The 13,963-nt window shown below is 37.5% G+C and overlaps 1 protein-coding gene across 4 annotated transcripts in view; it reads right to left on the reverse strand.

Annotated features, from left to right (window-relative positions):
• DYM (dymeclin) overlaps positions 1–13,963 on the reverse strand; it is a 342,875-nt gene that overhangs the window by 225,887 nt on the left and 103,025 nt on the right. For all 4 annotated transcript variants that reach the window (XM_072828553.1, XM_072828551.1, XM_072828554.1 and 1 more), the window contains 2 exons: positions 11,127–11,252; positions 9,515–9,657 (listed from right to left, as the gene is read on the reverse strand). In XM_072828553.1, coding sequence (XP_072684654.1) covers positions 9,515–9,657; positions 11,127–11,252 — 269 coding nt within the window. The remainder of the gene's footprint in view (positions 1–9,514; positions 9,658–11,126; positions 11,253–13,963) is intronic.

Below are 13,963 nucleotides of genomic sequence, written 5' to 3' on the forward strand. Positions count from 1 at the left end.
CAATTTTATTTTTATTGTAAAAATCTTTAATACTTTAGAATTCCACAATACAATAAATTATGTCATAAAAGTCTCAAAAACAGATTAAATCAGTGCCAAATAAACAACACTTATAGCAAGCCTTAGAAATGTATTCCTAAGAGTTCATCTGAAGTTGACTGCTTTATTCTACAATCTTCCTGGTGAATATGAATGAATTTGTTTCCCAACTATATGTAGCATAAAAGAGGCCTCAATCTTCCCTTCCAATCTGTTGAGAAGGAAATGAGTGGAGAGGGCTGGCATACTGACTTTCAAAGCCATTTCTGGAAACTGCCTGAGGAAGAGCTGTCAGCAAATTATGAGGATAAAAGAGATGTCAAAACTGTTATTTTGACACTATATTACTTCTTATGAGTATCATTTGGTAAACACCTTTCGGTAGGTCTAAAATCTGAAATAATACTTTTTTCAGGGAGCAATTAAAAGTGAAATAGCTTGTGTTACTACTCTACAACTAAATACGGGCATTTGAGGTTGCTGATACTAATCTAAATGCTCCATGTATCCCTGCAAGGAACCTCTCCAAGGAACCAGCAAATTGAAATTAACTCTATTTTATAAGTCACAAAATTAGTTCAGCCCTGAAAATAAAGGAGGAGGAAAAAGCCATTCTTTCACCTGGTATATAAATCTACCAAATCATTCCAAGTAAAAATGAACTGAGAATATAATTATTGTTTATAAAGCACTTTCTTTTTCTGAAAGTTCAAAGTGCTTTAATTAGAAATGTTTTCACATCTATGCCTGTTTCTGAGTGCCACATACTTTTTCTCTTACTGCAGTTTTTCTTAGTGAGTCAGCCCAGAAAAAGTCAAAACTGAACAGAAAAATAACCATCACATAAAATAAATTACAACTACCGCACAGCATACCTTTCATAATGAATTCAGTAACTTTATCAATAAAAGTAACTGGTAAGAGATAGGAGTTTTAATCTTCAAATTCTACTTTATTAATTTCTCTACTAAAGCATTTGCCTAAACAAATAATCACGACTTTGGCCTTATAATTTGGCTGGGACACCCACCACCGCAAGCAAAGGAAAAAAAACATTTTTGATGGCTCATTCAAATGGAAAAGCCATATATCAGAAGTTATTGTGTAAAACCTCGTACTTGTGATGGAAAGTGCAGTTTGGCAGAACACATTTAATTAGGGTTGGCTCTTTAAAAATCATTAAATACTCAGTTATAATCACATTACAGCTTTGTCTTATAAAGAAAAAAAAAAACACAAGAAAGTTCAAGGTCAACCCTTCCTTGCTTCACTCTTTTTTTAGACATCAGGGGCAATTAAAAAGCTTGAAAATGTAAGAAAAGACAAGGTCAAAGAAGGATAGTATCAAAAAAAAAAACCTAAATAAATGTTATGCTTTTCTTTCTCATAATATTATTCAACATAATCAATAATTCTTTGTGACTATCTGAAGTCTCTGCTATAAACCAAATAGCAGATATTTTCGTAATTTATTTACATTAGAAATCGGAGTAAACTTCTAAATCACTATAAAATCATTGGCTTTTCTCAAAACAATTTTTTAAACAAAAGTCATCTTTTAAATATTCCTTTGCAATATCTGTTACTAACGGTGACTGTTCTTGTGTACCTGCTAGGTGCCTGGCTCTCTCCTACACTTCTGCTCATTTGATCACCTCACAGTCCTACAAAGGAAGGCATGCATTATCCTCATTTTACTATGACCAATCCTAGTCACTAAGAGGTTAAGCAGCCCAAGAACACCTAGTTGAAAGACTACGGAGCTGCCATTTGTTCTGGGGCTGCCTGATACCAAGAACCAGTCTCACACTTGCTCCTCTTCCATAATTTCAATTATCAAAATCTAGAGCCAGTCCCTCAAAGGTCAATGTAAATGGAAGCCTCCACAATCAGAAAAGGAAACAATCTCTTTCTGGGTGGTGGTTGTTGTTGTTAAAATTTTATTTTTAGGTAATCTCTACCTGCAATGTGGAGCTTGAATTTATAATCCCAAGATCAAGAGTCACATGCTCTACTGACTGAGCTAGCCAGGCATCCAAAAATAATGTTTCTATCACGGAATTATTTTTGGAAGGGCTCCTTATACATTCTGGAATGCCCTTTCTCTCACACACACACACACACTGGTGAGGCAGGAATAGGCTGTGAGTGATCTACTTTGGCCACACCATAAGCAGGATTGTGGTTTAAAAAAACGAATGACTAGCACTGAAAGATTCCTTAGCTATCGTCCTACCAGAGACCAGTGGCCTCCCACACAGAATTTCAATGAGGTAAATTGCAGCATGACCTACTTAATACCTATTATGAACTGAAGGTATCCTAAAATTCATGTATCAAGGCCCTAACCCCCAGTGTGATGGTAACAGAAGGTGAAGCCTTTGGGAGGTGATTAGGTCTAGATTAGGTCTGATTAGGTTATGAGGGTGGAACCCTCATGTTAGGATTAATGCCCTAATAAGAAGAGGAAGAGACATTAGAGCTTTCTCTCTCCACCTCGTGAAAATACAACTTGACCATCTGCAAGCCTGACAGAGGGCCCTCACCAAGAACTAAATATGCCAGCACCTTGCTCTTAGATTTTTCAAGCCTCTGGTGCTGAAACAAATAAATATCTGTTGTCCAAGCCATCCAGGCTACGGTATTTTGTTACAGCAAGGTGATCTATTTGTCACCACTAGACACCCTGCTCCATCCCATCACAATCAGAGAGGTAAGGGTCAGTCATTTGCTTTGCAGAACATCTTTAACAGGGGAGGCGATATGCTCACAGATTAAAGAATTAAGTATCAATTGCTTTACAAACTGTAACTAAGACTACCAATACTACTGATATCTTTGATTAGTTGAACATTTGGAATATTTATTATAATAATTCAAGTTAGGTCAGCATCAAGTCTTTTTGTACTAAAATCTTCGGCTAATTTCATAAACTATAAAAAAAAAAGTATAATCCTTTCAGTTAAATTAGTGAAAAAGAAATAGTATCATAGCAATTATTGTTAAGGCAAATTCATTTAGGAAGCAAGGAGAAATCCCTTGTGGGCAGTATCTATCTAACAATCAAATTTTCCTTTCTGACTGTCATTGGCCAAATTTTGCACCACATAAAACGAAAAGCCAATTGGACAAACAGCAAAAACATGGCTGGTGTTTCAAAACATTTTTTACATAAATTTTAAAGTTTAAACAGACCAAAAAGATATTCTCTTAAATTTTTACACTGTCTTATGTAAGTTTATCAGAGATTCTCTGATCACTCACTTCATCTAATTAAATTTATTTTCTTTTAAAAATTATTTTGATTTTAACAAGAAGCAGCAGGGCTTCAATGCAGATTAAAGAAAAAGTTATTTACATGAGGATAGATGTATCATTTGACAAGTGATTTTATATACATCTTATTCTTCACAATAACCTGGTACCAAAAAAGTCTTATTCATCAGCTTTATAAAGTAGGAATAATGAGATTCAAAGAGTTAATCAAATTTGTCTAAGATCCATGCTAAGCTGGGACTCCATCCCAAATCATCTGATTCTCAGTATCAAGCTCTGGAAATCTACCCTTATCCACAAGGTCTTCCACGAATGAGAGAAAAGGCAGCTGAGAGGTCCTTTGTGGTGTAATCCAAGGGCCCTGGTGTGAACTCACTAGAGGCCTAGCCAGCACCTCCTCCCACTGGGTGACTACGAGCTCCAGCTTCATGAAGATCCTTGGGGGTAAGCCCTAAAAGTCCTGGGAAACTGTGGGAATCCTCATTAACTCTCAAGCCTGCTGCCTAGAAAAACAGGCTACTGCTCCTCACAACTAATCGTCACTGGGACTCCAGGAAAAGAAATCCAGTCTATGCAGAAAAGTCACAAAACCCCTAGATACATTAATTTTGTTATTTGACATGTGCCACCTACAGAGACACCCTGCCTTCCACAAAGGAATTACCAGTGTCCATCCGGTCTCAATATGGTGACAAGGAAGGGGATCCCTGGGTGGCTCAGCGGTTTAGCGCCTGCCTTCGGTCCAGGGTGTGATCCTGGAGTCCCTGGATCAAGTCCCGCATCGGGCTCCCTGCATGGAGCCTGCTTCTCCCTCTGCCTGTGTCTCTGCCTCTCTCTCTTTGTCTGTGTCTCTCATGAATAAATAAATAAAATATTAAAAAAATATATATGGTGACAAGGACATCACCCTGAAAAGAGGAGGAAGCCCCCAAATATTTGTTTGATGATGATCCAGGGCTGAAAATAAGCACAAATCTTATCATTAGCTGAAATTATGGACCATGCCACACCTAACAAAACTATATTTGAGATACACTGAATGTTGTATGTTAACACCTGAAAGGGGAAGACAGGGCTTAAACCACAGGCATAGGAAAGACCAAGACGATCAAGCTAACAAAAACTAATAACTGAATGTTATCTGTCAAAAGAGTCAGTGAGGTTTTAGTGTAGGTTAATTTTTTTTAATGCAGTATCCAGAATCAAGGAGTTTAGGGCTCCCATCCATTACGTGCTGGAGTGCTATTAGAGATGGCCAGACTTCAGGATAGACTGGGTAAACTGATAGAGCAACAGAAATCAATAAAGACAGTAACAAAAAGAAAAACAAGAGAATGCAAGAGGAAGTCAGTTGAAACCATCAAAGCTGCCTCACAATATACTCCTCAGTATGTAAGAGAACTGGCTCAACTGTCTGTAATGATGGGCCCACAGCAAACCAGATCCAAGCACTGGAGAGGGACCCGGACTGAGTGAGTGGTCCTCAAATGCACCAGCTATACTCAAATCAACCAGTATGCTTACTGAAAATGTACATGACCTGGCCAAAGCACAGGTGTAATGACTCAGAAATTCAAGGTGTAAGTATATGCATATGCATTTAAAAAAAAAAATATGCCAGGTAGACCACTAATGTTTGGAAAGCACTGCATGACCTTTATCCTTGTTTCTCCTGATCTTGGTATTCTACAATTCATTAAAAAGTATCATATTAATTAAAACTATAGCACTTTTTCCTAAACCATGAAGGTTTTTTTCCATTTTGCCAGCATTTTAGAGAAATATCTAACTAAAAAGCTATGACGAGGAAGGAAACCATTTTTTCTTGTACTGCAAAATTATGAAGAGGCTTGCTGGCATGTATTACAGATATTCCCAGTAAAGTAATATATTAATGTATAATTTATTCTAACCATTTCCAGTGAAAGACATAAATCACACCTGACACATCTGATAACAATATTTTTTTAAAAAGAACAAAATCCATACAAGTAATTTTCCTTTCTCTCATTAACTGTAAAAAAAAAAAAAAAAAAAACCCAAAACCAAAAAAAAAAACCTTACTAGTGGTTATTAAAATATATAAATAATTCATTTACTACCTTCTATTCAAACATCATTTGAGCACTCCTGCATGCTGCAGGACCAATGATAAGCAGAAAGGGGAAGTAAATGTGTTGCATGGTGGAGCAGCTGGTCTAAGATAGATAAACTGATAGCAGCATAGTTGCAAGAACATCTAATCGTAAAAAGTCAATGTTGGTGCAACACAAATGATGCTATAAAGTAGTTTTTAAAATACCAAGGAAATCCCCATTTCTTTACTGACAAAGAAATAAACATTTGTTTGTAAAGGTAGTTGAATATTAAATTTAGTGAAGTTGGTAAGTGTGCTGGTGTATTGTGGTTGTATAAGAGATGTGCCCTTTCAGGAAATACACAATCGAGTATTTAGAGATAAGGAGCCATGATGCACAGTGATGCGTGTAACTTATCCTCAAATGGTTAAAAAAATTGTGTGTATGTGTGTGTGTGTGTGTGTGTGTGTGTGTGTGTGTGTAGAATGAAAGAGAAGGGAAGGAATACAGTACAGACACATAACTAATAAGATAAAATGTTAATAATAAATCAATCTGGATAAAAGTATGTAATTTTTTGTAATACTTTTATTTTTGGAACTTTCATACATGTATGAACTTATTTCCAAGTAAGGTTTTTTTAAAAGATCAAGAAATGGATAAATGAGAAAAAATTAGCAAAATGCTGATAATTCTTAAGAACAGGTTATATATAGATGGTCATTCTACCAATCTCTCTACCTTTATCCATCTTTGAAATTTTCCACAATAAAATGTTAAAAAAAAATAAAGAGTAGGTTAAACCATGTAAGTTAGCTATTAAAGTGAATGGAAAACAGCAGGCATTCAATAAATGACAGACATATTATAAACTGAGATCTTGAGTGTAGACAAATTAGCATTTGGTATTAAAGTACATACACCAGGCATTTACTGACAGTCCACAGATGTAAGGTGCTCTGCTGGAAACTGCAGCAGACATGCTCACATAAGTCAAGCACAAGCTGACACACTGAAAACAACAAAGGGTAAGAGTCAAAGGAGCTGAGCTTAAAAACCAACATCACCTCTTTCATAAGGCGTATCAGAAAATAACAACTAGGAACTTATCTTCATTGATCATATTATAAAAAAGGTAAAATCATGTATCTGACACAAGGTTGCCACGAGAATAAAGTGAAATAAACAGAAAGTGCTCTCTAAACTCTCAAGCGTTATATACATATTAGTTTTTGTTGTGTTGTATATAGAGCCCAGGTGTGGAGAATGATGTTTGCACAGACTAATCAGAATGCAAAGTAGAGTTAAGTATGCCACAGGAAAAAAAAAAAAAAACACACATCTGGCTAGGAGAGAAAAGAAAGTCTTCATGGAGAAGGTGGTATTTGAGATGGCCCTTAACGGACAAACAGGCAGAAAAAAGTCAGAGAGGAAGAAATAGGATTCTAAGTAAAAGAGAAAATCCAAGGAAAGACATGAAAGGGGGAGAGCATCAGGTATGTAAAGAGTAACAGAGCTTTTGCTATAGTCTAGGAAACAACGAGTAGAATAACCAGAAACATATCTGAAAAAATGAGAATGAAGTGGAGAAGGCCTTGCCTAACTCCTAGGAGGGTTGAGATGTGTGATTCACTCCTTGCCTAGAACAAGGAAGCTCCTCTTCCCCTGCAAGTGCCAATAAGACTTCACTATCCAAAACTATAAAGTTTTCCAAAATAAGGCACTCTGTTTCAAAGAAAATTATTCAAACAAAATGTACCATACGTATACTGCTTATCAAAAGAAATGTTTTCTATTGAGTTTCTGGAAAAAAATCAGTCCCAATGAAAGCAAATATAGTCCAAGAGTTTATAATCTACATTTGGCTTTGGAATATTTTTTTTCAGTAAGGAGTTTCCAAATCATATTTTTATTAAGCCAATATTGAAGCAAGAAAATTCCTTAACTACCAACCAAAAGATCTTCAAAAGTGATCACACAACTGAAGTCAAATTTCCTTATCAACCTGATTAACTTTCACAGAAAATAACTTAATTCAAAATTACACGACCACTTTTCCCTTTTCCCCTCATAATACATAGCTATGCTTTTTAGGAAGAGAATATCCTTTTGCTATTTTTCATAATCCTTTCAGTCGCATACTGTGAAATAATGAATAATCACTCTATCATGATTCATACCTGTGATCATTTTTATGAAGATATAAGAAGCTAAGTAAAATGTCTTGCGACTACAGTACACTCAAAATCGTAAGTCCATTTTACTTTTTTCAATTTTTAAAGATTTTTATTTTAGAGAGAGACAGAGAGAGCACAGTTATGTGATCACTTTTGAAGATCTTTTGGTGGAAGACGATGACCTGAGCCAAAGTCAAATGCTTAACTGAGCCACCCAGGTGCCCCCATAAGTCTACTTTAATGTCCTTAACTAATACTAAATTTTTTTCACTGCCATCTCCCCCAGATTTTGAATATTAAATTTTTTAATGGTAAGGGAAAAGGCCATAGGATCATTGAAAGTTATATGGAAATATTCTCACCAATTATCTATCCTGACCTTCTCATTCAATAGACAAAACTAGAAGCTACAAAAATTAAGGGACTTCCTTCTGATACATTGCTAACCAAGTAGGACAGATCTAAAGTTTAAAAGTTCTTTGGTACCTGGTACTGATGACACCACATTACCACACTTGGACATTCTTCTGAAGACATGTAACTCCAAGAAAAACTAAACACTAAATACGAATCTATGTCCTTAAAAAAAGGGGGGGGGGGCACAGTATTGCCATTATTTTGAAGAAAGCAATAATGAACTTATACTATGTCCTTCCAAAACTCTTCAACCATCCTAAAGTATTGGAAAATACTCAGCTTTTATATACTTATAGCAGTTTAATGATCAAAAAAAGAAAATGCTGATGAATTAATGAAGCCTTCCCATGAGACACAAGAAGCCATTGCTGTGCTGCCTTCAGAGGCTATGAATGAGCAAGCCTGGTACAGCCTCCTCATCTGAAACAAGGGCAGTGGGTAGGAGCAAATCAGAGAATGAATTTCTTCAGAATGCAGGTCTGGCATTCTAGGGAACCTGCTCAGCACCAAACACAAAGCTATGGGGGATTACAAATGTAATTCAATCCATCATATTAAAAGAATCAGAGGAAGGCAAATCTAGAAAGCCTTGCCCACAGATCAATTCCAAAAGTCAACAGAGGACTCTTAACCCAAAGATGTTCCCAAGACTCATTACCTAGTACATTATCAAACAGGACTACGTTTTCACGTCACACTGATGTTCCTCCATGAGTGTGGCAAGCACGCCGCAACCATTCATTTAGCTGTGGGCCTTGGCTTCATGTAGCAACCAGCCCAACTGCACTACATGGTGCAGCATATACTGCTAGTCTAGTGAGAGGACTTGTGCAAACCTTAACTGCCAAAGCACCACTCTGGTTTTTGCTTCTCTTTCAGAATAAAGCAAAAGTCCAGTTTCTATGACGTCATGTGACACAGGGAAAGTGAGAGCTACCCTCACCACTCTTCGGGTCTTCGTGTCCAACACCATGAGGAAGAAGTGAGGCTTTACTATCTGGTGGGAAAGGATTTTGTGTAGTTAATGAAATCTGCTTCCAATCTGATAAAACGTACATTTGTGTCACTTCAGAATTTAATAAAAAAAACTCTTCAAGATGTGCTAATTTGTTGCTGAACAAATGAAACATTGAGTGTAACAAGAACACTAGACCTAATTAGTCACGTAAAATCCTAATCAATAAAGCCTCTAAAATAGCATGATTTCCTCATAAAGCACATGCAGTAAAAAGTTTCCAAGAGCTTAACTGTATTTATACTGTACAGCTAACATTCATGCAATATGCATATTTACAAACATTATTCTTGAAAAATGGTGTCTTATGTGGAAACAAACTATTATTTGCAAACATTTCACAGCATCGATCACTGCACTAAATGGAAATAATATTTTAAACTGCTTCCAGTATTTCACATTTAGCCAGTTGCACAGAGCCAGTAGTGGTGGCCAAGTGGACAGAATTTCTTATGACTAATTAGACAAGCTCTGTCTACATCAAAGAACTGACGAAATCTGATTAGACTTACTTGCTACTCCCGATGCGAGTCCATAGAGCAGTCCTCCTCCATCCGACTGCTGCGAGAGTACATGTGCTCCTGGAGGGGGTGGCTTTTCTTGTCTGATAAAGTTATACAATAAGGTTTTCACCAGTTTGCTGGTGTATGGAAGACTACATAAAAAGAAGAAAGAAGGAAATCAAACCCAGAGTTTTGGAAGTCCCTGATTTTGTATAATGATAAATACCAACTATATAATCTGTCAATATTAAAAGGCATTAGCACAATTCAAAGAAATGTGGCACTATCACATAAGAGTGGAGACTGGGCTTTGAGATCAGACTTGAGGCTTAATTCTGGCTTTCCTGTTTCTATGCCATAGTTGTTGGTCAAATCACTTCAACTCTTGAGCTCCGGTTACCTTACTGGTAATCTGTATAACAGGTGAGATATTATAAATTCAGTTTATTATACAGTACTTGGTACTCAAGGGGAGATAGTAACAAAGAATCAGTAGGGAAAAGCAAGAATTAAAAAGCAATAATATAAAGGACTATACATTTTAAATATGAAATTATTCAATTTATGCATGCATACTATATATATGTATACATATATGTATGTACATAATTTTTTTTTAATGTTAACGCTCTTTGCTTTTAAGCCATGGAGAGAAGAGAAGGGAGAGAATACAGCTGGAAAGGGATATGTATCCACAAAGTAAAGTGATAAATCAGTTCCTGCAATCTAGAGAAAACTCTGAAATAGACTCCTGAGCCAAAGCTCAGGCACCTTCTCCATTACCGGTGATTTTCCAGTATGTGCCGACCAGCCTTACAGGATTCTGTGACTGTGCCACAGGTACCATCAAGGGGGCAGGAAGGCATAGCACAGATAACCAAGGCAGCAAGAAGGATGTGAAGAAGACAAGCTCCTCCCTGTCCTGGAGAATTTTAATCAAAGCTACTTTATTTGTATTTGTTTTATATTCTCAAGTTCTGTGAAGAGTGTGTCAGCAGAAGAGAGAGAGAGAGAGAAAGAGAGAGAGTGTGTGTGTGTGTGTGTGTGTGTGTGTCTACTCACAGCCCCCGGTTAGGAGACTGTAAGCTTCTGCTCAAGTGCAGAGGCCCCCATACACACACACACACACACACACACACACACACACACCTGGCACATGCTAGCACACAATACATATTTGTGACTAAATGAAAGCAGAAGCAGTCAGCTAAGAGGCTGCTGGACACGTCCAAAAGCAGGGTAACTGGGTGGAGGTGTGGTAGTTTCAGCGGGACCAGGAAGAAGGGGGAAGAGTCAAAATAAGTTCAGTGGACAGACGTGACTGGATGAGTGCTTAGACGCAGAGAATGATGCAGAAGAAGGAGGAGGACTTCAAAGTTTCAGTTCTACAAAGAAACCACCGGAAAAGGTAAAAAGCCAGGGGGATGAGAGGGGCAGAGAGGAGGGACAGTTTAAAGAGGAAAGCAGAACTTGGCTCCTTCTGCATTGGGTTTGGAGTACAGACAGAGTCACAGAAGGAAACATCTAGCAGGACAGCTGGGACAACAGTGAGGTTAGGGGACAAGACAAGAAATACAGATTTATACAATAAGTAAGTAGAAAAATGTAAAAAGGAACATACCATCGACCTCGCATCAAATATTTGTGACTGATGCTCTGTCGCAAAACCTCCTTGTGGAAGAGTTGGCAAGAAAGAAAAACCACCATTGTTGATACAGCTTCAACTGAGATTTCATATGTAATATCTCTGGAGAAACAGGAAATAAACAGAATAATGATCCCTCTGAAAATCAGGATTGTTTTCTAAATAAACTGTACATTTAAAAACTCAATCAAAATATTCAACATGTTTCTAGGTTACATATACTAATGTGTTTAACATAAAAATTAAATTGAGCAAAAATATGAAACCCTTTCCCAGCCATTGGTTCTTGTACTTGGGTCAGGCTTCCCATTACTTTCCTATTTTCCAGTTCCCATCTCCTGCAGAAAGACCAGTCTGTTAGTGTATAATGAAAATAGTTACCAGCAGTGTTCTGCTTTGGAAGATTCACCCTAAAGCTCCATGTTCATCCCTGTTTAGTTATAACACAGAACCAAATATTCAGATTGCAAAACTGAAGTCCCAGTGCAAGGGAGAAAACAATGCCTTTCCAAGGTGATAATCACTTTACAACGAGGACAATGGTATACCCTCCATCTCTACCTCTAGTGTCTGTTGCCTCTAGGCCAGGTCTGCATGTTCAGCAAAATATGGACAGGGAATACATATATTTGTTTTATTAATAAGCATTTTTCTCCAAAGGTCTCTAAACCCCTTCTGAAATAAATCTTAGATCAAATAAAAAGGAAACAAAGTTTTGGCTGAGCAAAAGCACAAATAGGAATAAACGCATCAAGAAATCTCCAGTTTACTACAAAAGTTTAAAAATTATTATCACGGGAAACAGTAACAGATCACGAAAGTGGTAATCTCGGCAACACAGCAAAGAGAGTAACCATTCCAAGAGAATATCAAAATATTTTGACAGAATCAAAATAGTCATGGAAAGCCAAAACAAACAAACAAAAAAACCACTTAACACCTACTTAAATGAGGCTCATTAAACAAATTAAATGACTTGATTCTAGAACTGGGCAAGCGTAAATTCTACCAGATATTTTAAGAAGTTATTGCCGATAGGAATCTCTTTCAAAAACAAAGTATACAAACAAAAAGAAATAAAAGGCAGTCAAATTGGCAAAGAAGTCAAACTCTCCCTCTTCGCCGATGACATGATACTGTACCTAGAAAACCCAAAAGTCTCCACCCCAAGATTGCTAGAACTCATACAGCCATTTGGTAGCGTGGCAGGATACAAAATCAATGCCCAGAAGTCAGTGGCATTTCTATACACTAACAATGAGACTGAAGAAAAAGAAATTAAGGAGTCAATCCCATTTACAATTGCACCCAAAAGCATAAGATACCTAGGAATAAACCTAACCAAAGAGGTAAAGGATCTATACCCTAAAAACCACAGAACACTTCTGGAAGAAATTGAGGAAGACACAAAGAGATGGAAAAATATTCCATGCTCATGGATTGGAAGAATTAATATTGTGAAAATATCACTGCTACCCAGGGCAATTTACACATTTAATGCAATCCCTATCAAAATACCATGGACTTTCTTCAGAGAGTTAGAACAAATTATTTTAAGATTTGTGTGGAATCAGAAAAGGCCCCAAATAGCCAGGGAAATATTGAAAACACCATAGCTGGGGGCATCACAATGCCAGATTTCAGGTTGTACTACAAAGCTGTGGTCATCAAGACAGTGTGGTTCTGGCAGAAAAACAGACACGTAGATTAATGGAACAGAATAGAGGATCCAGAAGTGGACCCTCAATTATGGTCAACTAATATTCAACAAAGCAGGAAAGACTATCCACTGGAAAAGAGACAGTTTCTTCAATAAATGGTGCTGGGAAAATTGGGCATCCACATGCAGAAGAATGAAACTAGACCACTCTCTTGCACCAGACACAAAGAGAAACTCAAAATGGATGAAAGATCTAAATGTGAGACAAGATTCCATCAAAATCCTAGAGGAGAACACAGGCAACACCCTTTCTGAACTCAGCCACAGTAACTTCTTGCAAGATACATCCACGAAGGCAAGAGAAACAAAAGCAAAAATGAACTATTGGGACTTCATCAAGATAAGAAGCTTTTGCACAGCAAAGGATACAGTCAACAAAACTCAAAGACAACCTACAGAATGGGAGAAGATATTTGCAAATGACAGATCAGATAAAGGGCTAGTATCCAAGATCTATAAAGAACTTATTAAACTCAACAGCAAAGAAACAAATAATCCAATCATGAAATGGGCAAAAGACATGAACAGAAATCTCACGGAAGAAGACACAGACATTGGGATCCCTGGGTGGCGCAGCGGTTTGGCGCCTGCCTTTGGCCCAGGGCGCGATCCTGGAGACCCAGGATCGAATCCCACATCAGGCTCCCGGTGCATGGAGCCTGCTTCTCCCTCTGCCTGTGTCTCTGCCTCTCTCTCTCTCTCTCTCTGTGACTATCATAAATAAATAAAAAAAAAAAAAAAAAAAAGAAGACACAGACATGGACAACAAGCACATGAGAAAACGCTCCGCATCACTTGCCATCAGGGAAATACAAATCAAAACCACAATGAGATCCCACCTCACACCAGTGAGAATGAGGAAAATTAACAAGGCAGGAAACCACAAATGTTGGAGAAGATGTGGAGAAAGGGGAACCCTCTTGCACTGTTGGTGGGAATGTAAACTGGTGCTGCCACTCTGGAAAACTGTGTCGAGGTTCCTCAAAGAGTTCAAAATAGACCTGCCCTACGACCCAGCAATTGCACTGCTGGGGATTTACCCCAAATGCAGTGATGCAGTGAAATGTTGGGACACCTGCACCCCGATGTTTAT

Source organism: Canis lupus, chromosome 6 (assembly GCF_048164855.1).
Source record: "Canis lupus baileyi chromosome 6, mCanLup2.hap1, whole genome shotgun sequence".
NCBI lineage: Eukaryota > Metazoa > Chordata > Mammalia > Carnivora > Canidae > Canis > Canis lupus.